Source organism: Falco cherrug, chromosome 6 (genome assembly GCF_023634085.1).
Source record: "Falco cherrug isolate bFalChe1 chromosome 6, bFalChe1.pri, whole genome shotgun sequence".
Taxonomy (NCBI): domain Eukaryota; kingdom Metazoa; phylum Chordata; class Aves; order Falconiformes; family Falconidae; genus Falco; species Falco cherrug.
In genome coordinates this window covers 69,688,001-69,711,221 of record NC_073702.1, presented here as the reverse complement: position 1 = coordinate 69,711,221, position 23,221 = coordinate 69,688,001, and the positions used below count along the sequence as shown (strand labels likewise).

General features: G+C 33.8%; 1 protein-coding gene across 1 annotated transcript in view; it reads left to right on the top strand.

The window, feature by feature from the left end:
- GRIK2 (glutamate ionotropic receptor kainate type subunit 2) overlaps positions 1–23,221 on the top strand; it is a 416,307-nt gene that overhangs the window by 223,195 nt on the left and 169,891 nt on the right. The window contains exons 8-10 of the mRNA XM_055714896.1: positions 2,413–2,556; positions 3,847–3,954; positions 13,634–13,747. Coding sequence (XP_055570871.1) covers positions 2,413–2,556; positions 3,847–3,954; positions 13,634–13,747 — 366 coding nt within the window. The remainder of the gene's footprint in view (positions 1–2,412; positions 2,557–3,846; positions 3,955–13,633; positions 13,748–23,221) is intronic.

Sequence of the window (23,221 nt, the reverse complement as noted above, 5' to 3'; positions counted from 1 at the left end):
TTCTAAAACTGCAATGGCTTTTTTTTAAAAAAAACCTGTCTTGTTGACTTGACTGCCTTGTCATGTGTAGTGGGCCTGGCTGAGCCCCACAGCAGCCCTCATGGTGCTGCGCTTGTACTGGTAGCTGGAAAGGCGGTGGTAACACACCGGTGCTTTGGCTGCTGCTGAGCAGCGCTGGCACAGCATCAGGGCTGTGTCTCCAACCTTCCCTGCCCCCTCTGACCAGTAAGTTGGGGGTGGGCAAGATGTTGGAAGAGGGGGGACATAGCCAGGACAACTGACCCAAAGTGACCAATGGGATATTCCATACCATATGACATCTGCTCAGATAGAAAAGCTAAGAGAAAGAAGGAGGAAGAAGGGGGCATTGGTTATGTACATTTGTCTTCTGGTGCAACTGCTAGATGTACTGAAGCCCTGCTCCCCAGGAAGTAGCCGAACATTACCTACTGATGGGAAGTAGAGAATAAAATAATTTGTTTTCCTTTGCTTCTGCATGCATGACTTTTGCTATTGCTTCATTAATCTGCCTTTATCTTTGACCCACAAGTTTTTTTCCATGTTATTCCCCCTTTCCCTGCCCCGCGCCCCCCCCACCCCCCCACCCCCTTTCTGCTGTGGAGGGGAGTGATAGAGTGGCTTGGGGGGCACCTGGCATTCAGCCATTGTCAACCCACCACATCATCCTACAGATTTCCAGCTCAGTGGCTTATGAAATTTGACAGAAAACCATGTTGCTTTGCATCTGGCATAATGTTCATTTGATTCCTGCTGATGAGTCTTAGCAGTTCTGAGTCCAAATATATATCAAATTAATCAGTTAATGTTGATTTTGAACTTCTGGTTGCTTCTTCATGGGCTGCTTTTGATAAAGTCTCACAGCAATTTCAATTTTCCTTTGTTGGTGCAAGGACTACAGTTTTAGCAGTAAAGATGTTTTTTAAAAAGTTTGCATTTCTGAGCCAGATTAATGACTTGTAATTATTGTGTAGTTTATTTAAAAAACCTGTTGTCTAGACTCTAACTACTACCAAGTACTGCTTCTAGAATATTAAGCTTTGTATGATGCTTACTCAGCATGTCATTCTAACTTTTTGGTATTTCACTGCCTCCTTGTCAATATTAGCTTGCCTTAAAAGCGCTTTAATGCCTTGAAGATAATGAACAATTTGGCAGCAAAAATATTTTCTGACTGATTTGGAGCCCCTGTGTAAACTACTTGGTGTCTGAGATCATTGAAACCTATTATACTGGATATTTTAAAATTAGGATTTATTTCTGTTTGGATTTTGAAATCTCTCCTTGGGAGAACCATTTAAATGTAAACCTATATTTTCCTTTTTAACGTAGCTTATGGGCTATAATGGTAGAACATTTTTGCATTTTTATGTTTAGTTTTATTGTAAAGAGCCTTGGGATGCATTTGCATGAAAGGCACTATATAAGCTCATTTTGTATTGCATTGTATTGTATTGTGACAAGTGCAATAATCTCCAGGTTTCCTATCCATTAAAGAACTAATTTCACAGCTCACTAATTACGTGAATGAGAAGGGGAAATAGGTCCTTTTTCTCTAAGGTATGCTGAGCAGATGGCATAGCATACATTTCCACCAGCTGAATCTAAGGTCCTCTCTTGCATTTGGTTCCGAGGCTTGCCTCTGTTTATCAAATAGAACAGGAGAGAGATGTCAGTTTCTTGTACAGCATGACAGTGGGTACTGAGAGACTGTCTCTGTCCTTTGCTAACACAACGTTAGTTAGCACATACCAGGTCTAAACAACCTATTTATTTAGGATGGGACATGAAAACTACTAAAATGAATGTGCATTTTAATGCAATTCTAATTTGCTTCTGATTTATAGAGGACACTGGTTAGATCTGTCATAGGGATTTAAACTGACAGCCATAAAAAAGTTATTAATGAATCAACTGAGTACCTTTGGAACTGTATCTAGTCTGAAATTACAGACTAGAAACAGAAATACACTGTTTCCTTAGCCTGTGCACTTTCTTCATAGCTAAGATTTTACTACCTTGATAATCTTTTTTTTTTTCTTTCGCTTCACTCATAGAAATAACTGACTTGAATCAAACATACATACAGCAGTTTTTATAGCACCCTAACGCACTGCTTTTTTGAAGTAACATGAGTCGTCAAAGATACCAGTGTTCTCCTGTGATCCTGAAAAGTCGGTATTTGGGCCCTTATTTGCAGCAGGAGAAAATCTGAGGTTGGAGATCCTTATTTAGGAATCGGCAATAAGGCTGCCTTTTACAGTTCCATGCAAGCAATCAGACCATTTTCTTCCTTTAACATAAGTAGTGCTAATTTTTCTTTCCTTCTTTCACTGCTGGGCTGTCACATGTGCTTGTTTTGTGTTCATGGTTCTGATTTCATTCTAATTTCAGACGGATGCAGCGCTAATGTATGATGCAGTTCATGTGGTGTCAGTGGCTGTCCAGCAGTTCCCACAGATGACTGTCAGTTCACTACAGTGTAATCGCCACAAACCATGGCGCTTTGGGACCCGCTTTATGAGTCTCATTAAGGAGGTAAGTCACTAATAAAGTGTGATGCTTTGTTACTTTCCTTTCTGCCAACTCCCGTTTTCTTTTGTTTCAACTCTACTTGAATTCTGCCTTTTCTTTTCAGAAGATGGAAATCTCTGAATTTGTTGTGTGTAAAGAGTTTAGCAGGCAAGGCAGCTTTTTTATTTGAAAGCAGGTTTTCCTGAGGTATTAGTTGGAACAGAGAAACATAAAAAAGGTGAAATGACTGCATTCAAAAGAAAACTTTTGCTTGTAGATAACTGGGGGGTGGGGTGGGAAGTTTGTGTGCGGAACATTTGTGGCATAAAATCCCAGACCCCTGAAACACCAAACAATAGACTGACTATGAAAAATCCAGCAACCTAATACTGGTGTAAGTTCAATGGGGCCAAGAATGAAGTTTACTCCCTGGTTTTAATTTTCCCTTTTTTATCCCCTCTGGTGAATTAATATATGTGGCCTTGGCCTTTTAATAAGCTGTTTAGATAGATGGTGATTTAAAGTAAAGCTAGGAGATTTAAGGTGCTAAATGTGAACACTGTAGAGTATTCAAGTCTCTTGTACTGTAAGTAACTCCTAATACAGTATTTTTCATTCTAGATATGAAAAACATTATGATAAAAAGAACTATTTGCAGTGGAATATAATCCTGTTTTTAATATTGGTTCATTTTAGGATGATAATTTTGTTTTCCACATTCCCTCCTCTACTTTAGTATAGTTTCAGAACTAGGTAGACTTTGAGTTATAAGAAAATGAGGATGTTGTACTTCATTAAAAGTAAGGTATCAGCTCTGGAAGACTGGCCCAGTTTTTGCTGTCTCTGTGGTTTTAGGGGACTCAGCATCTTGTAAAAGTAAGCCTTGATTTGAATTAAATTTCCTGACAGAAAAATGAAATCTAGCATTCATGGAAGAGATTGAGGTTTGGGGTGTGTGGCTGGGGAGGGGGGTGGGGGTGGGCAAGTGGGGGGCATGCAGGGAAGCAGAAGGGGAAATGCATGCATGACTCATGGAGGAATGAAACCAAAACAGTCTTTTATCTCATTTAGTTAAAAGAGTTTATTAGCTAACAATGAAAGTTGTTTAAAAAATGGTGAAGACTGAAGAGAGGTTAATTTAATGAGCAAAAAGTGAATACAAATTATGTTTTTAAAAAATCAACCACAAGGTAGATTATATAGATAGAATTAATAATTAGTATTCCCATTTTGGCAGAAGTAAAATTTGTTCGTTTTGGGCAAAAATAAGGAAGAGGTATTGATTTATAGAAATTGTTTTTTCTTTCTCCATAGGCCCACTGGGAAGGCCTCACAGGCAGGATAACTTTCAACAAAACCAATGGCTTAAGGACAGATTTTGATTTAGATGTTATCAGCCTCAAGGAAGAAGGTCTTGAAAAGGTGTGTAAGATGTTTACCTCCAAAGTGATGGGAAACAAAAGAAAAACCCATCCCCTAAAATCAGTAGTGTTTTCAATAAAATTTCATGTGTTACATAAAACAATATACCTGCTCTCATCTTGATATCTGGTTTCAAAGACTTCTAGTAAAAGCTGTTGTACTGATGTCTGACAATTAGTGTCCTTTTAACTGTGTGCTTCTAGCCACATTCTCACACTCAAGAGTACTGGGGAAGACTGAATAGCTGGGCCTGGAGTCATGCGTTATTATACTTTGTCTTCAATCTATATTGACTTTAATTTTAGTTGTGATTCCAATCCCATTTTCTACCATCATGTGTGAACCTGTTGGTATGTGTATTTGCATTTTCTTTACATCTTACTAATTTAAGAATAATTACCTCTATCAGAATGAAACAAAATAGCTTCATTTTGGCAATCTTCTGTGTTTCAAGAGGGAACTTTGATTCTTTCCTTGGAAAACACGTTTTTGTCTGTAAGTGGTACTGAAATATTAAGGATAGGTAGTCTGACAGATTTGTGTTTTCTGGCATGAATTTTTGCTGTAATGATGGAATGGAAGACCAAAGGAATGAGAAATCCCCTTTCCGTGTAGCCTAATATTGTCTGTATTTGAAATAAAGGCCTTTGGAAACACGTACAGATATCTGGCCTGCCTACATGACACCATGATGATCTGAAATCGGATCATCTTCCCTCTCTTCTCCAGCCATGCTGCCATGGAGAGGCAATGTAGGAAGCTGCAGTATCTCACATTATTGTGATCAGCAGACAAAGATTTTGCAATTTGCATCTACGTTACAGTTTGTGTTTAGCTGTGGTGTTCAGTGTTCTATAAGCACTGTGTTTTCCTTTATCTTCAGATAAAGTTTTATCAGCTATGGCTCCAGGGTGATATTGTGGCCAGAAATAAAAAGAGAAATTAAGGAAGGGACCATGCTACAGGGTCGTACTTTTTTTCTGAAAATCGTTGAGTGGAGAAGCTAGCATAAACAATGTATTTCTCCAGATCTTTCCCCCTCAGTACTAGTTTCCCCCCAATACTTGAAATATTAATATTCTCTTGCTAGAAAGATTTCAAAAAAGTTCGGAAGCCATGAACTTGCTTTGAACCACTTACATAGGTAACAATATTTTTGAAAATGTCCAGTGGCAAACCTGCGATTAAAGGACTATACCATATTTTAAAATATTCAGCAATCCACTGACAGTAAGGATTCTTCCTAGGAAGTATTCCAAGAAGGCAGCTCTGGGAACTTAAGGGGGAAAAAATATATATGTATAGTAGTAATTAATTTGAAAAGCAAATTAGCTTTATGAATGAGTGGAATAGGTGCAATGCAATCTGTCTTCCTTACTGAAAACATAAATGGAAGAACTGATGACATGGGAATAGCTAAATTAAGTCAGTAGTGGCTGAAGAGTCTGCATCTAAGTTCTTACTGTTGAAAATGAGGAAAGAAGTCTCTCTAATCTAGGATGGCTTTTAGAACATTGGGTAGCATTTGAGAATCATCAAGCAACATGGGTTTTCTGGAAAATAAAATCTCAGTTGACAATTGGGAGATATGTACCCCACTGAAAACAAAGAAATAAATCAGGAAGGTGTACAGAGATTAGAAATATGGGAAGAAAATAAAATTTAACAGGAAATACAGTAATCTAAACCACATAATAGAAAAAAGGAACTTGCTAAACAGTAATAATCAAAGGTATGTAAGAGACAACAGGAATGATTGTAAAATTCTATGGATAATGAGGAAACACTAGCATGTGCTTGAACTGTGTATACAGAAATCCACAGAAAAGGAAGATACTTTTCTACTGCCTTCATAGCTTATTTTGGCCATTTGGTAAAGGGATGTGATAATATTAGTTTTTCACCAAAATATGCTAACAATCTTTAGAAAGAGCAGTAAGAATTAGTTACTATGTATTAGAAAAGTATATGAGTTAGGAAAGTGTTAGCAAAGAATGATGAGGAATGCTCTACAGATTCAGTTTCCATAGAGTGTAGTGATATGATGTTAGGAAAATTAAGTTGCATGCACATTAGATTGAATTGCTTAGTAAATATTTTGAATGTATAGGGTATTTTACTAAGAAAGAGAAATCAATGCTGAAAAATAAATGTTTTTCTGTGAAGAAAACTTGGTTACTCTGAAGGATTACAAATCCTATTTTTGAATCCAGGGTGAGTCATTAAACTGTAGAGCAGGACACTTCCTAGCAGAAAGAGTACATTTTAGCCAGTTTTTTTTTTTTTTTAATTTATTTAAAAGAGCTGTCTTAGATGTTTTGGTGGTTTTTTTTTACCCACAAGATTGTCTTCTGTTAAACCTATGATGAATCCCTCTCCCGTCTCTCAGTCCCATACCTACATCACACACTTTTCCTCCAACTTTCTGCTACTCTCACTTCCTGTCCCTTCCCTTTTTCCCTGCTCTCCTTTTCTTCCCTCTCTCCCTTCCCCCCTCCCTGTCCATTCCTCTTTCCATCTAATCCCTGTCCACTTGTCCCTCTTCACCTCTTTGCTCTTTCCACTTCCTTTCTATTATCTTCTTTCTTCAGGAGTCTTTCCCCATCTGTGACCTTCTCTTGTATGTTCCTGATGTGTTTTTCCAAACCACCATCCTGTCAAGCTTCTCTGTCTATGTAGTTAGAGTTCCTGAGGTTTTGTTCTATCTATGTATTTATTGATTCATTTTGTGGTATGAGAGGAAATAGGGAGATGGAATGCAATCTGTAATGGTCTTGTGACAGAATGGGATATCTTGAGGAGAAAAATATTCATGGAGTAGACAAAAGAGAGTTATTGTGAAGTATTTTTGGAAGACCTACTTTTTGAGATTTTGTAAAAAAATGTCCTATATAAATTGCCTGGTTGGTGTAATGAGAAAGAAATCATGTATTTTATGTGCAGTGACTGCTGAAGTCAGTGATAATAGAAAGATTGCTCACTGATTTAAAAAAGATGCCATGTGTGATCTTAGATATTACATGATACCTGTTCCTGAAACTGTTGAATGAGAGGTGATAATCAAGTATCAGTCAATAAGAAGTATGCTTTTCCAAATAAAAATTAATGTCTGACAAAAATGATAGCTTCTTGTAAGATGAAGATGACAAAACTAATAGATGATTGAAGTGTTGCTAATGTAGTATACAACAAAATTTGCTGACAATCACTCTGGACACACTGAAACTATTTATGTTTGAACACAGTGAAAATCCCAAACTTTGGCAATCCAGTATAATAAGCAAATTATCATTTAAATTACAATCAATCAGTATTTACACTGAAGCTGCATTGTGAGGAAAATTATTTTATACTTTAGGGAGATAACAGATACCTGAGTTTAATACCACTTTTGATATGCAAATTTGTCACTGAAGAAGAATCACATTTCTTGAATAGAGATGTTAAGAACTGACTTGAAATATTGCTCAGGAACCTACATACAGAATGAATATAAATGACCCAAAATGAGTTGTGATTCATTGTCCAACATATCAATGTAAGATCTTGCTTTATTTAGTATCTTCATTAATGACCTGGGAAAAAACAGCAAGTGGCATAAACAAAGGGTTTGATAAAATTTAAAGAAAAAAGTGTTTTTTCTCTAATCGGTCTACGGAAGCCAGAAATATTGGTATTAATATGATATTTGGCAAAAGAGGCAAAATAAATGAAGCAATTCACAAATGGGATATAGACATAAATAAGGAAGAAATATTACTCCCACTAGAATAGAAATTATTTTCTTGATGTAATCACCACTATTACTAATTAATCTACAAAATATAATAAAGAAAAGATAGCAAACTGTAGACACATTTATGAATTCTTTGAGGATTGAATACAGCTTTGATTTTGGCTGTATAGTTAGACAGTTGGTACACTGCAGAAGGGCAGTGATCCTTCCTGATGCAATGCTTGTGGCACTTTACTGTATTATTTATGTACACTTTTGATTGTCTCAGAGCCAAAACGCCATTATTTTTCTTAGGAAAATTTTGAAGGAGATTAAAAAAGAAAACTTGAAAAAATACTTGCTTACTCATAAATTGCTTTTACCCAAACATGCTTAAGTAAGAAGCTGCTTTAATCATTGAATCATCATAGAATGATTTGGGTTGGAAGGGACCTTAAAAATCTAGTTCAGCTGCTACTGCCATGGGCAGGGACATCTTCCACTAGACCAGGTTGCTCGAGGCTCCATCCAACCAGGCTCTGAACACTTCTAGGGTTAGGACATCCACAACTGCTCTGAGCAACCTGTTTAGTGGCTCACTACCCAGAAGTAAAGAATGTCTTCCAAATATCTAATATAAACCTGTCCTCTTTCAGTGTAAAACATTACCCCTTGTTCTATCACTACATGCCCTTTTGGGGGATAACATCTCATGAGACTGATGCTCAGTAAACTGCTCTAGAGTACATGTAAACAGTGAATTTTAAGTTTCAGGAGCATGCAATGCTTTGGTTTTGGGGTGATGGTGAATTTTGTACTGGTTTTGGCTGGGATAGAGTTAAATTTCTTTATAGTAGCTTGTATGGGGCTATATTTTGGATTTGTACTAAAAAAGTGTTGATAACACACTGATGTTTCAGTTATTGCTCAGCAATGCTTACACAGCATAAAACCCTTTTCTTCTTCTCAGCCTGCCCTGCCAGTGATGGGGCTGGGGGGGCACAAGGAGCTGTGAGGGAACACAGTCGGGACAGCTGACCCCAGCTGGCCAAAGGGATATCCCAGACCATATGACATCACACTCAGCAGTAAAACTGCAGGGCAGAGGTTGGTGGGGGTTGTTGCTGGTTAGCGACTAGCTGGGCATTAGTTGGTTGGTAGTGAGAAATTGTTTCCTTTTGCTTCACGTTTTCTTGGGTTTTATTTTCTTCTTTTGATTTCCCCCCCCTTACAATCTTTTAATATATATATTTTTATTATTAAACTTTTTTTATCTCAACCCATGGGTTTTCTCACTTTTAGCCTTTCAATTCTCCTCCCATCCTACTGGGAAGGAACGAGTGCTTAATTGCTGGCTGGCAGTAAAACATGACAATTATATTGGATTGGTCTTGATAAGGGTAGTTGCTTTGAAGAAAGTCTGAGTGTTACTAAGAAAAGACTACCAATATGATATTTTTTTTTAAATAAATAACTTGCTGAATTGTGATTGGCTAGAAACATATCTTTACTATGTGGCAGATTGCATTTTGATTTTACAGAGGAAACATGCATTTTAGACACACTGTAGGAGATAAACTAGGATCATGCCGTATTGTTGAAAATAAATGGGTTGAGGTGGCTACCACTTCTTAAAATACTGAAATTGACATAGCTATTCTAAATATTTACCTGTGAACTTTTTATTTGTATGCAACTTTAATTTATACTACAATCATTAAAAATTTCTAAGCCTGGATATGCCTTTCAAGTTACATTTATGCTTAACTTTATAGATCAGTTCAGAAATAGATTGTGTTAATGGCCAATAACCTTGAAAAAAGGAGAATATTGATAAGGTTTGCAAAGCTTTATGTCCTTAAATGTATTGCTAAATGTCACAAAAATCCAACTAATACTTCCCAAAGAGACTAGTAACTGAGTTGAAGTCCAGTATAGTTTCCTTCTTAAATTCCTACTTGCTGAGCAGGCTATATAAATTTTATGCAAAGAATTACTGTAATCAGTGCTCTCCATCCTAGATAGCAGTCCAAGAATGTATCATAATTATCTTTAGTTATTCTACTATATAAAACTATAAAAGGTTTAAACCCCAAATTATACATACATATATATACCTATACAAAACTGTGTAGTTTTCAGTACTCAGAAGTTGAATTATTATTTATTCTGATTTAACAGGTCTCATATTTTAGCTTAGTTTTTATTATTTGGTAAGTACTTTTTTCCTAGAGTATTATTGCTTCATAAATCATGCCAATTACATTTTACTATGAAATTAATATTTTTGGAAATAAGTGCAATTGTAATGATCTTTTTTTGGAGACCGAATGCAGAGAATACTTGAACGTGAAAGAAAAAAGTAATTTTAAATTTGTGTGACCATTCACCAAACTTCATTATTTGCTGATTTCTGTCTTTTGGTAATGACTGATTTTTAAACACTTCTAGTAAGATTTAGTTTTGAAAATGTACTATTATAGAGTAGTCAGTATTATGAGTGTTATTTAAGAATTTTTCTTCAGTGGTATAGGACTGATTAGCCATTTGGAAACCTCAGGGTGTACCTGGTTAAAACTGCATGGCAAACTAATAATAAAAGACTCTAAAGAGATGATGTCTTCATAGACACTGGCAATTTTCTAATCAATACAGATTCTGAGAAAATGATGACTCTACAGTCAGATTTTCAGCACATATTTCCTAGTTTTGCTCTTTATCTATCTTTCAGTAATGACTGTCTCAGTGGTCATAATCTCCAACAAAATGGAAAAGATTAATTTACTGTTCGTTTCCTATTAGTAAGTCTGATAGGACTTACTAATTACAGGTTTACAGGTTTAGAACTTGTTCCATCCAGTTATGTAAAGAAGTTATGTTGCCTTGCCACCATTGTCTTAGAATAGATGATGCAATTTAATTAAGGCATTGCAAATTAAAACCAGATTTATTTTTTTTTAAATTACCAAATCACCAACACCCCCCATCCCCTACCCCAAACCCAACTAAAAAATAATTGTGGTTTGTTAAAGCAACAATGAAATAATGGAAATGTCTGCCCAAATCTTCTGCAGGACTGAAGTAATTGGATAGTTACCTAACAGTTAAATACATGGAAGCTTGGATGCAAGTATTTAATTACTGAAGTGTAGTTGGGAAACTGTATTCCATGTTCTTGAAGAGCACCCTGATTGTTATGTTACAGAATATTCTATGATATTTGATGATGAGTCTTTTAGTAGCTTTTGTTGGGATTGTTTGAACTTGAATAATCTGATTCTTGACTAAGCTAATTCTTTGTATCACAGAGATTCTTTGTCTCCCTGTGGAGCACAGTGTCAGCTTTGTGGGAACTCCTGGTCTGGGTCCTGTGCTATGGATAAGTGTTAATGTGTTCAAATTGGCATGCTCACTCCAGAAAAGTCTAGCCATTTAGGGGACCTGAATAAAAGAATAGGGGGTAAAGGGCTTAACAGCCTCCCTGTGACTGTATTTGCAGTGTGAATATTCTCTCTAAGGTGTATATTAGAGTATCAATTTGTTTCACTTTTTAGGAAAACTGGGAAGTTTGTTGGAAATAAATGTAATGCAGTAGAAGTAAATTGTTTGAATTGCAGTTATATGTAGTAGGCTACCTTGATTTGCTTTTTCTACATATTTAGTATTTAAACTTTTCTATTGAAAAACACAGTAGCAATTCTATTCTAATCAAAAGACTACTTTAAAACTAAAACACTGCTTAAAAAAATAGAAAAGAATGAATTTGCTGCACTGTTTATGCAGTTTTCACTGGAAGAAGTGTGATTTAGGAGCTATATATATCAGTAGTATATCAGAATCTGTGGCATGTCATTCAGTTTGAGCTCATTAATAAAGATAATAATGTCTTATTTGGAACATATAACTTTTGTTCCATTTCTTAGATTTCTGGTTCATAAAAATAGCAATACAAGTACAATTAACCTCATCTATAAATATATTGCGATAATTTATCAAGGAAGAAGTTCCTTTTTAAAGTAATGCTGTTGATAATTCTTATAAGTCTATATGGATGTAGTTAGATAAACCCCAAACTCTAACAGCTAATACATTTGCTTGTGGCTGTGGCTACGTTAAAAAGGGAGGAAGTGTTTTACTAACTATGTATTAGCTTTTATCAATATATTTTATCAATATATCAAATAAATAAATTTGAATTGAGAACTTGAATGAAGTACATGATTAAATGATTTTAGCATTTGAAATTGATCAAATAAGATTATGATGGTCCCTTAGAAATTTTTCTGCTACTTGTGTACCTGAAGTTGAATCTTATAGAGATTAGTCCAGCTTCAATTATGTGAAAAAATAGCAGGGACAGGCTCAAGTTCTGGTCTTTGTCATTCCTTGTTGCTTTATTCTAGTCCAGTATTTCTTTGAAATACTATGATTGCCATAATTAACAGAACATTGCAACTAAAAGTTCTTAATCTGTTTAGTTTCTTAATTGTGGACAAACTGCAAGGCTGAACATTTTGGGTTTCCTAAAAATACTTTCAGGTCACCAAATGAAACAGTATTAAAAGAGTAAATGAAAAAAAGTTTTTTTTTGGTAGAGGTTTGTTTCAGTACTTTGAAATGATGTATTAGATGTTATTTTCCAATTATATTTCTGAGACACACGTTGTCCTTTTGCCCCTTCATGATTCTTTCATCGGTTTACAAGCTACTGAATTGCCAAAATTCAAGAATCACAGCCATTCAAAGGAGTGACTTCTTGGAACAGAAGAAAGATAAAATATTTATTTCTGTGGAACAGAAAATTGCAGAAAAGGAACAAATTTGACTTTTCTTTATTACAACTTCTGTTGATTCATGCTCTGCTGTATTCTCAGTTTCAGAAATGAAACTTTTTATTTAACCCGTACCACACTGCATCCTGAACTTACTTGGCAGCCATACTGCAACAAATCACTTAAAACTATACAAACAGTTTCTCAGGAATCAGTTGAAAATTTTTAAAATATATATATATATATATATGTGTTTATATGTACTTGAATACATACAAACATACATATATATAGCCAAAACTCACAGAATTTAAAATTTTCTGGCTAGATTTAGTTTTACAATATTATAGAATCATAGACTCTTTGAGGTTGGAAAAAACTTTTAAGATCTTTACATTATATTATGTATATTTTTTAACATTTGAAATTATATATAAAATCCTGCCTAAAACCAAAAAAAGAAACATTTTTGGGGTTTTTTTTAGGCAGTAATACAAATATTCTGATGTGAAAAAATAGATTATTGTACTTACCGCTTGCCCATTTTAGTTGTATAGTGATGAAATTGCAGATAAATGATGTAATCATAAGCCCCATTACTTATTGTTTAGTATGTGAGATGTCCTTGACTTGAACCTTAAAGCATAATCCTGGACCTCCTTACTTAGATAAAAATCCTCTTGACTTTACTGGAATAAGAATTTCAAGGTATAAAATGTCTGTAAATCAATTAAGTTATTACACTTAACCCACTTTCAGCTTTTTCCGTTACATTTTCCCCAAAACATCTTTTTGCTCTGCTCTTCTATCTGATTACAGAAAAGGGTAAATCCTGTAGAGACAACGCTCTCTGCTCTGCAAATGAATTTCAACATAAGTGCTAAGTTGTCTTCAGATGTGGTTTATCTTAGAGAATGAAAGTTAAATTGAAAATTAGGTATTCAGAGTAGCTTCAGACATTCTGTGCAACATTTTTCCACTTAATGTCACACTTCATGAAATACACTTTGAGGTATTGTGAATCATATTTTAAACAAGCAGTCTTTAAATGTAATGACAGCCAATAATATAACAGGATTTATAATAAATATTACCTTTTTTTTTTTTTTCCTGTAACAATCTGGTTTCCCTTATAATGTTCTTTTCTAGATGTGGATATGGAAATCTTACACTGTAATTTATTGTTTTGTAGGTTGGAACTTGGGATCCATTGAGTGGCCTTAACATGACAGAGACTCAGAAAGGAAAACCAGCAAACATCACAGATTCCCTGTCCAATCGCTCTTTAATTGTTACCACCATCTTGGTAAGCAATTATATTTGCTTTTCCAGAAATACAGTTGTGCAGGAAAGCTAATAGAATATGATATACTAATTACAACAGTAATGAACAGTCTGTAGTATATGTTACACTTAGAAATTACTCTGTCATGAATGAATTCCAGTTGCCAAGCTAGCCATGGATATTTGTTCTCATCTAAATTGTAAGTAAGTTATCATGATTTTAGAATTATATTCGTTGATTAATATTTTCACTTTCCTTATTATTGGCTAAATTGTTTGGTTCCTTCACAAAGCTGTTTAGTTCAGCACCATATGAGAGGGCAAAAGGTGTTTGTTTAAGTGTTTGGGCTATTAGCCAGGAAAATTTATTGCTTTCATTTGTTAATCTTAACACCATGATATTACCTCGAAGGAAAGTACAACATATTTAACATTTATTTTCATCATCGTTATTACTTAATTATTAAGTTGAAATTTTTGATCATACAGAAATTTAATTAAGCTATCATTTGAACTAGATCAGAAGAAACATTTTAAGTAACTTCTTTTTCATTTCCATTGTTGACAAATTCACAGTGGTGAATGAGGTATTTTTTACTTATAGTTACATATATTTAATTATGTAAAATTGATGTTCACTGATTTCCACACTATAATTTTGGAATAGTAATTTGAATTTCAACACAAATGAAAAACTTTTTGAAAGTGTGTCTGCTGTGTTTGTCTGCTGCCAGTGTTATTGTGAATTCGCATATATTAAAAAAAAATATTCTTTTTTACTTTTATTCTTTTATTCTTTAATAAGGTTTATATACCAACATATATTTTGATATTTCAGGCTAGAATGGATTTTCTTAGGTACATAGATACATATGCCAGTGTGCTTCTAACCTTTTATATAACATAAGCCATATAATTTTGTCCAGTGGGTAACTTTTTTGTTACTTGTAAGGTCTGGTTTTATTTGAAGATTTATAAATTATATAAAATCTTCTGAATTACTTTATTTCACTGATTCCACTAATTTAAAAATACATACCTGATATATAAGTGGAACATGAATGACTCACTCTTTCAGACATAAGTTCTTATGCTAAGGCCAGCATAATTTTACCACAACAATCCCTTGTACTGTTAATTACCGTTTATAAACATATAATCTCTTGGGTTCCTTTTAATAAAATGTAAATGGACATCTTATAGTCTCTTAAAGGAAAAGCATGTTTTTCTAGGGTATTCGTATGTCTTTTATCTTCCCACTGCTCTTCACAAGTTTTCAACTTTTGTATATACAAGAACTACTGGATTACCAAGTACTGCTTCTTAGTAATTCCAGTTTACTGCCCCTATACTCCTGTTACATTTTATGTGGATATCCTGCCTAGGATTTTTCTTGGAACATTCCACTGATATATAACTATATTTCACATTTTTTTCTATTTGCTTCCTAGAATCACTGCTTTCCAGAGTATAATCTTATTTCTATTAGTGACCAGTTCCCTTCATTGCTCAGTACTCAACCAGCCTTTTTATCATCTGCACACTTCATTAGCAATCATTGTATACTTGATTCCAGATCAGTGCTAACAATACTGTGACAAGGATCAATCTCTGCAAGATTACATAGAAAACACTCTAATAATTTGGGGTTTTCAAGCTTATTTATGTTTTAACATCTATCTATTGATGAGATCTGAGGTCATATACTGTATATATCATATTGATTTTGTATAGTGATACTTACATTTACATCATTTTGTTTGAAAGGTAAGCTGCACAAATGTAAATAGCAGTGCTGTGAATGAGAACTGATTTTGGACTGATAAAGCTCACAAAAGTAGATTCCTGAGATTTATAATAGCAGCTGCTTTCTATAACCAAGAATACCCTTTCTCTTAAGGGATAATTTTTGTTTAGTGGTGATGCATAAACATCTGTCTTCATTGCACATATCTACATAAACTAATAAATAAAAGAAATATGAGGACTTTAAATTGATGTTACAAGTTGCTCACTTGTAACTGCCTTTTATACTTCAGTTATTGTTCAGTGAAGGTTTTGGTAATTGCAATAACTCTTTTCAGCTATGACAGCATTGTAAGAGTAGTACTCAATAATGAAATGAACCAAAAATTGTTGTGGTGCAGAAAGCACATGTACTAGCCTGTTTTTGTAGTTCTATCTTTTTGTGCTTAATAAATAAATTTCTGTTGGACAGAAAGCATATTACTGAATATTCAGTCTAGAAAATACTGCTTTAAAAGAAGGCAGCTCATTCAAGCTCTCTACATAATTTTTCTATGCTGTTGTTTTCACTTTAACAATTCTCTGCAGTAGTCTATTGTATACTGCCAGCTGTGGAGTCTTGATCAGTATTCTCTGCAGTTTGCTTTAACACTCACTTCTTTTTTAGAGATCCCAGTCTTTATTTTTCATTCTGTCTTCTGAAATTCTGAACGATACCTTTTTCCTCCTTTATATTGTAATCATTAAGATCTTTACAACTGGGAGTATACTCTGCTTTTCCAGTGGTGGCTGAGTCTAACAAAGATGAAAATATATTGATAGGCAAATTAATAATAAGTGAACTGCAATTCATAAATTCATCTACTGCAAGTAAGGATGAAACTATGTGGTCTTTTCTATCTCAGGCTCTTCATAGTTCATGCTATAGCTAACCATCTGAAAGATTATTCCTTGGTTTATGAGCAAATCAGTAGCTCTATTCTAAAAAGGGGTCAGGGTTGCCAGGACTTCATCACTTCTCAGAAGTATACTGGCATGTAGTTTTCGTGCAGAAGCATGTCTGGTTTCCAAGTTCTGGTCCCGTAGCAGCCCAAATTGCCAGCTGAACATGTGTAGTGAAGCGATAGTCAGATTTTTATGGGGGGAAACATTTGAAAAATAATAATAAAAGATAGATTTTTTGTATCTTTTATAACCATAGCAACTTTGGATATCTCAATCTTTTTGACACTATTATTTTATTTTATTTTAATGCCATCTGCATTGAAACTTCAGAATTCCTTCTACAATTGAAATTCTACATTCTATTTTTTAAAAAAAAACAACAAACAACCAACAAAAATCCTTTCAAGTTCATTATAAGGATTTCTTATAATTTGGTCCTCCTAAATTGACTTTGTTATGCAAGCTATCAGAACTCTGATTTTATTTTTTTTCTTTTGATCACAGGTATAAGTATCCGAATATTTTTTTCTTGTACATATTCTAGCATTACTGTGGAAGCTGTTTAAATCTGGAATTAAATTTTCATATTTATAAATGTATGTGCATAGTGTTTGTTTATTTATGCTAGAGCGCAAACCAGCCTGTACGTATGATACAAGTTCATTTGTCCTGTTCTGCTGAAATAAATGTTGCTTTCCTTTCCTTATAGCTCTTACGTACTTTTCTGTATCCACTTATATCAATGTTCTGAAAGAACTCACAGTTGTCAATTTTTTTTCAAGAAATGGGCGAAAGTTATGAAAAGTGTGTGATAATCTCAAATTTAGGAGTTTTTTGTTACTTCACTTTTGAAATATGAAATTGCATTTTATACTATAATTCACTGAAAAAAATGCTTTGAATATTTTAGAAGATAGAGTGGATTTTCAAAACAGTTTCAAAATGTAATATCACTACACTGTATTTTGTTAATAAATGCTGCTTTTTCAAATGGGTAGAAATCTGATGTTGTATAAATTCCATCTTGTATTCAAAATAAAGATATAAAATCAAGAAAAGCCCAATTTCTTAGCATCTTTGATTTTTTAATTTTTTTTTCAGGTATGCCACTTTTTATATTGCATACTTTCTCTTCATTTCTTTTGGAACCAAAAGATATTGACAGCATGAGTTTTTAACGGCCAAATTTTAAATTAATATATCCAAAAAAAAAACCTTTATTTTTTTGTCTTTGTAAAGATGGGTCACTCATCTCTTGTACACAGAATTGCTGATTTGTAATTTTTTTAAATTTTTGTTTTTATGGTATATTTTGAGGAAAGATACTGATGCAGGCATTTTCTTGTAGTTACCATTACATCATTCTAGGATGATTCAAGCAATACCTGCATTTAGAGATAATAATAATATTTGGTTCCTGCTAATGTTACAGCCCTAAATAATTATTTTTCTCTCATAAAATATTTTTGAAATTTATGTACTGCCACAGAATAATCAAATCTGTTTTTGTCTAGCAGAAAATCTGTAAACTTGATGGTTTCCTGTTTTTAGTTTACTCAGATGTGATTATATTTTCTTCAGAAACTAAAGGAATATGCAAGTCCTTACTTTCCAATTTTAGTATTTTTCTTACCCACCTTTTATATACTTTCTTGTCATGGTCAGTGTGTGCCTAAATGCCTCTCCCAGGTTTCTCATACCCATTTCAATATCCAGACTCTGTCCTTCCTGAACTTCATTTCCCTTGTGCCTCAATTCCACTCCTCTGTCTTCAGCCACCAGTGCAGACTGTAAACTGACTGTGATTCTTGAAAATGTAGAAGAAATGTAAAGAAACCTACTTTAATGTGTTTCAGGAACTTTTCTGCTGAGAAAGGTAAATTAACTTGCTTTATAGTTTACGGTGCTCAAAATACGGAGTTTAATTAATGGAGAGTTGAAGCTGAAAATCACTCTTATCCCGAGATCCAACATGATGTCTGTGTGCTTCTAATAACCTTAGAGGCCTTCAGACTTGCAAGGTATTCAGAGATGTTCTGGGCCACAGTGCTTGTTTGTATTTCAAACATAAAAGTGATGCTTATTAGAAAAAAATTATGAGGTTTGAATGGATTCATAGTGTATGAATGAGTACAGTGGGATCAGCACAAGTTAAAGTTTGACTCAGTAGAAAAAGGTCAATAAAACTACTTTTCTCCTGCTTGGTGGAAGCAGAAGGAAGGCAGGCCATTTATTCATATCTCTGGATAAAGACTGAGAAGCACTTTCTTTGTGTTCCAGGTTTACAACATCATCCCAAACAACTGCTCTGAAATAATTCTCTAGTGTTTCAATTCTCTTTTAATAAAATGTTAGTAATAAACCTACACATTTACATAGTGGCAAGGATCAGTTTATAACTCCAGGATTTGCACTTAACAGTAAAGGCCATCAGACTAGGAAGATGCTTGCTGTATTTATTGCTTGTCTTGCGTTTGCATTTTTTTGTTTGTTTGATTTTCCTCACAGTCTTTAAAAACTTAAGACACATCACAAGGAAAGAATGTTTTGCTTTCCATTATGGTAAAAAGTAACAATGTCTTTGCTATTCTTCACATATCATGAAGACAGTATGATTCAGTTCAGCTGAAAATAGATTAGAAGAGTCCGCAGTGTTGTGGTAGTCTAATACTTTCATGTTCTGTGGTTTATTGAGTCAAGTTATTTTGCTTGAAATAGGCATCCACTCAAATCTGTTTTGCCTTACTGGAGTGGAAACCTAGTACATGTTCTTGGGATGCAGGTGAATTAATTTAAAGTCAAGGCAAAGTTAAAACTACATGGGGTGGGAATAAAGAAAACTTTGTTTTAGGAGCCTGACAAAATGAGGAGTGAAACTGCAGGAAAGAACAACTGTGGCTGAGTTCTTGAGGCTGTGATTTATCAAAGCATAGTTATGATTACACATTTTGTGACTCAAAAGGTCACAAAATACTAGGGAACCTTCCAGGAAATATCATAAAAGATGTCAAATAAGGGTATTCATAATTAATTTCTACTATAGGTAGTACAGTGGAGGAAGGCAACTTGGGTGGTTTTTTGTGTCTGGCCTTAGTTTCTCCTATTAGAATATACTGGCTTAAATGACTATTGATATGTCTAATATATTACATTGTTTTGATGATTGTACCTAGTGGATTGCTTCACCTCTCCCACTTGAATTTGGACTGCCAACTGTGAAACCCTACTGTGTATTCGTTACATCTGACATAGATGCTAATTAGATATGGCACCCTTTTAACTTCAGTATCCTTGGTGAACTGAAGCTAATGATCAAAATTCTCTGTTCTAACAGCAGCATATTTTGAAGGTGGTTTTCCTCTTTTCATCATCATCACTCCGTTTTCTTTTGTTTTGATTTTTTCAATGCTGATAGTAATATGAAAGTTCTAAAGTATTTACAAAATGCATATGTCCATTTTGAAAGTATTAATGAACAATCCATGTATTTGATAACTCTCCATAAAAATTAAAATTAGAATAATTTGAAATTTAAAATTTATTTTTGTAATTTTGAGTAATATCTTTGTAGTTGAAATATAGTACAGCTCAGAAGAACAATTAAAGTAAGAATTTCTTGTCCAAATCCAAAAGAAAATGTATAGATCAAGAGAACCAAATACAAAAAACTGTATTAGCAAATTTTCTACATGCCCACATTTGTATAGAATAAGTGGGTTTTCATTTGTGTTAGTTGTCCATTTTAAACAATGAAACAAGTCTGTAAAAGTACAATATTAATTCAACACGTAGAAACATAAGACAATTTTTATTGTGTAGGGAAGCTTTTAAGTTTGCGATGCAACTTATGCATTAAAAAGAAATACAGATAAATTTTGCAGGTAGAACACATGAAAATGTGTAATGGAAAATTGTTATATTAACATCCCTAATGAGAAAAGTCTTTGGAGATGGTATACTTGCTGTGTATCATAGAAATGATGCAACTTAGAAATTTATTATGAAAAAAACAATACAAACATACAATCAGAAGAAAACATTTTGATTGTTTAATCTGGTCTTTAACACAATACAATTGAAACAACTTCTCCTTGTTGTTTCTTTTTGAAATCTGTCCAATTTTTATCTTACTTGATTTTTGGATTTCAGAAAGCTATTTATATAAAATAAAGACTTTATGTAATCTCTCTACTCCTTAATGTACCCTCTTTTTCACATCCAGACTGGTGCTACCACCTCTGATAATAGCATATGATAAGTTACTATCATCTGATTATTTTGACTTCACTGTCACTGGAAAGAATCACAGTGATTAAGTTCATGAAAACAGCAGTCATCTGTCACTTGGGGGTCATATTATTCTTGAACAAGTTTTGTAATTTTTTTTTCATACTGAATAAATAATTTCCAAGGATTTATTTTCTATTTAAAGATATATTTTTTAATCTATGTGCTACTTTATTCTTCATTGTGACCACATCTTTATTTGCAGTAGTTTTAGTTTACTGTATTTGCAGTAAATTTTCTCAGAAAAATTATTGCTTATATTTACTACTTTATCTGTGTTCTCACTTTTAGTACTTATCTGGCTTGGGGTGGGGCTTTTCTGTATTGAATGTCATTGAAGAAATTTTAGTCTCACGAGATATTAAATGACTATTTTGATCTTAAAGTGTTGTAGCAAGCTGACCTGTTGATGGAATTAAGTAAATAATTGCTCCTAACAGGGTTTGTCAGGGTAAATTTATTTCTTAAAGCTATGATTTTCATTATTCTTTCACAAAGCTTTCCTTTAAAATGTTAAAATATACACTATTTTCTTGAGTCTGTCTTACCAAAATCTTTGCACAATATCTCTTTCTTGTTACTGTTTACCCAATAGTTGTGTTATTGGGAAAAAAAAAAAACCAAACAACAAAAAACACCCAGATATTTTTGTCCTTACAGGTTGATGTAGGAAAATGTGTCAGTGTTTTAAAAAAGAAAGAAAAAAAAAAATGATACATTGGAAAGAATCACAAATATATACTGAGTAGATACCTAGAAAGATTTTAACACTTTGCTTTTCAGAAGGATGACTTAATGTAAGGATTGTGGAAGTATTACAAGAATATTAATAGCTCATTGATTAGTCTCCTCAGAAAAAGCTTTTTCTCCATAACAAAATATTATAATTATTAAATAGTAGCATAAAGGCTATTGTAGCCCTGATCCCAGCTGGTCAGAGTAAAGAATTATCAAAGAGTGTGGAGCTGCAGCTATGAATTCCAGAAAGTGTTTGAAAATTTTTAACAAAATGTAAAAAAGCATCTGTAGAACACATAATATGATTGAGGATTACTGTAATGTTCTTACAGGAAACTATGCAAGAATGTGTGGATGAGCTGGATGGCTCAGTTAAGAAATTGTGCTGTCCTTTAAAGCAGACATAAAAACATGAATTGGCAATTATTCTGCCTCCATGATATGGCACATATTTAAATTCTGCCCTCATAGTTCAGGATTGTTTGGAATGAAAGATAGAAACAAAACTATTGTCAAGAATCTTGTCAAGATTCCATATAGACTGGGGGATGTGTGACCGTAAATATCTGAACAACTGAGAGATCTGTGTACATTAGCATTCCAAGCTACATAGGAATTTCATAATGCTTACAGAGGCATATATAGAATATTATACTCAGGAAGCACAAGTCTGAGTCTTTGTACATCTGAAACAGGGATTTTCTCATCTTCAGAAATAAATCTTAGGATTTAAAGTGTAGCTAAACAATTTTATTCAATATTTAATCTCAGTTTAATGTGGGGTAATGTATTTGAATTAACTGCTGTTGTTAAAGAACTTCCAGATGTTTGGGAAAATTCCAAAATTGCAGAACCTCACAGCTGAAATGGACAATTTTTCAGTTGTCATGATTTCACTTTCTGGATGGTGAATGTTTTTTTCACATCAGAAACAGTTGCCACAGGTAGCTGTTTCCTTGGCATTTTTTGGAAGAAGTGATTGAGCATAGCTTTTTCTTCTAGCAAAAGTCCAAATTCTAGATAATCTACTGTGGCACTTACATATACTTACTATTATAAAGTGTCTCCTAATTTCTAACCTTTATTTCTTTTGCCAGAGTTTAGGGTCTGTAATTTCTCTGCCCTCTACAGAAAATAACTTTTCTGGCTCCTGTTTGCAACAACTTTGTATGTGTTGAAGGCTTTTACCTCTTCCCTCTCAGTCTGTTCTTTCTTAAGAGAAACAACGTATATTCTTTCACTCTTCCTATTTTGTAGACCTTGGTTCATGTTTCTCCTGAACTGCACTATTCAAAACTGAATGGAATACAGTAACTGAAACATTAGTAGTGTCAAAACCAAAAAATGATAGAGTAATTTAGATGGGAAGGGACCGCTGTAGGTCCTCCAGTTCTGGACTACGACTTAAGGCAGATCCAAGTAGGTCAGGGCTTTTTTCCTCAGTTAATGGTGTGGTATTGTTGAGTCCAGTACATGATCCCCTAAAATATCTAGAACTTAATTTGATAGAGTTGTTACCTAATCAGCTCTTTTCCTGCTGAATTTCTGCAATTTATTATTCATCCGAAGTATGGAAATATCCCCTAATGCTTTTTGAATACCATTATTTTTAATTACTCTTCAATTTTCTGAAACTTACCATTTTGAATTCTGATCCTACCCCATTGTAGAGTGAATACACATCCAATTGTCATCTTTTCTGTTTAATAAAAAGGAGAAAGATTTAAAAGTACTCTATAAAGAAATATCACTTATTGTAACTCTCCAGATTGATAATGAA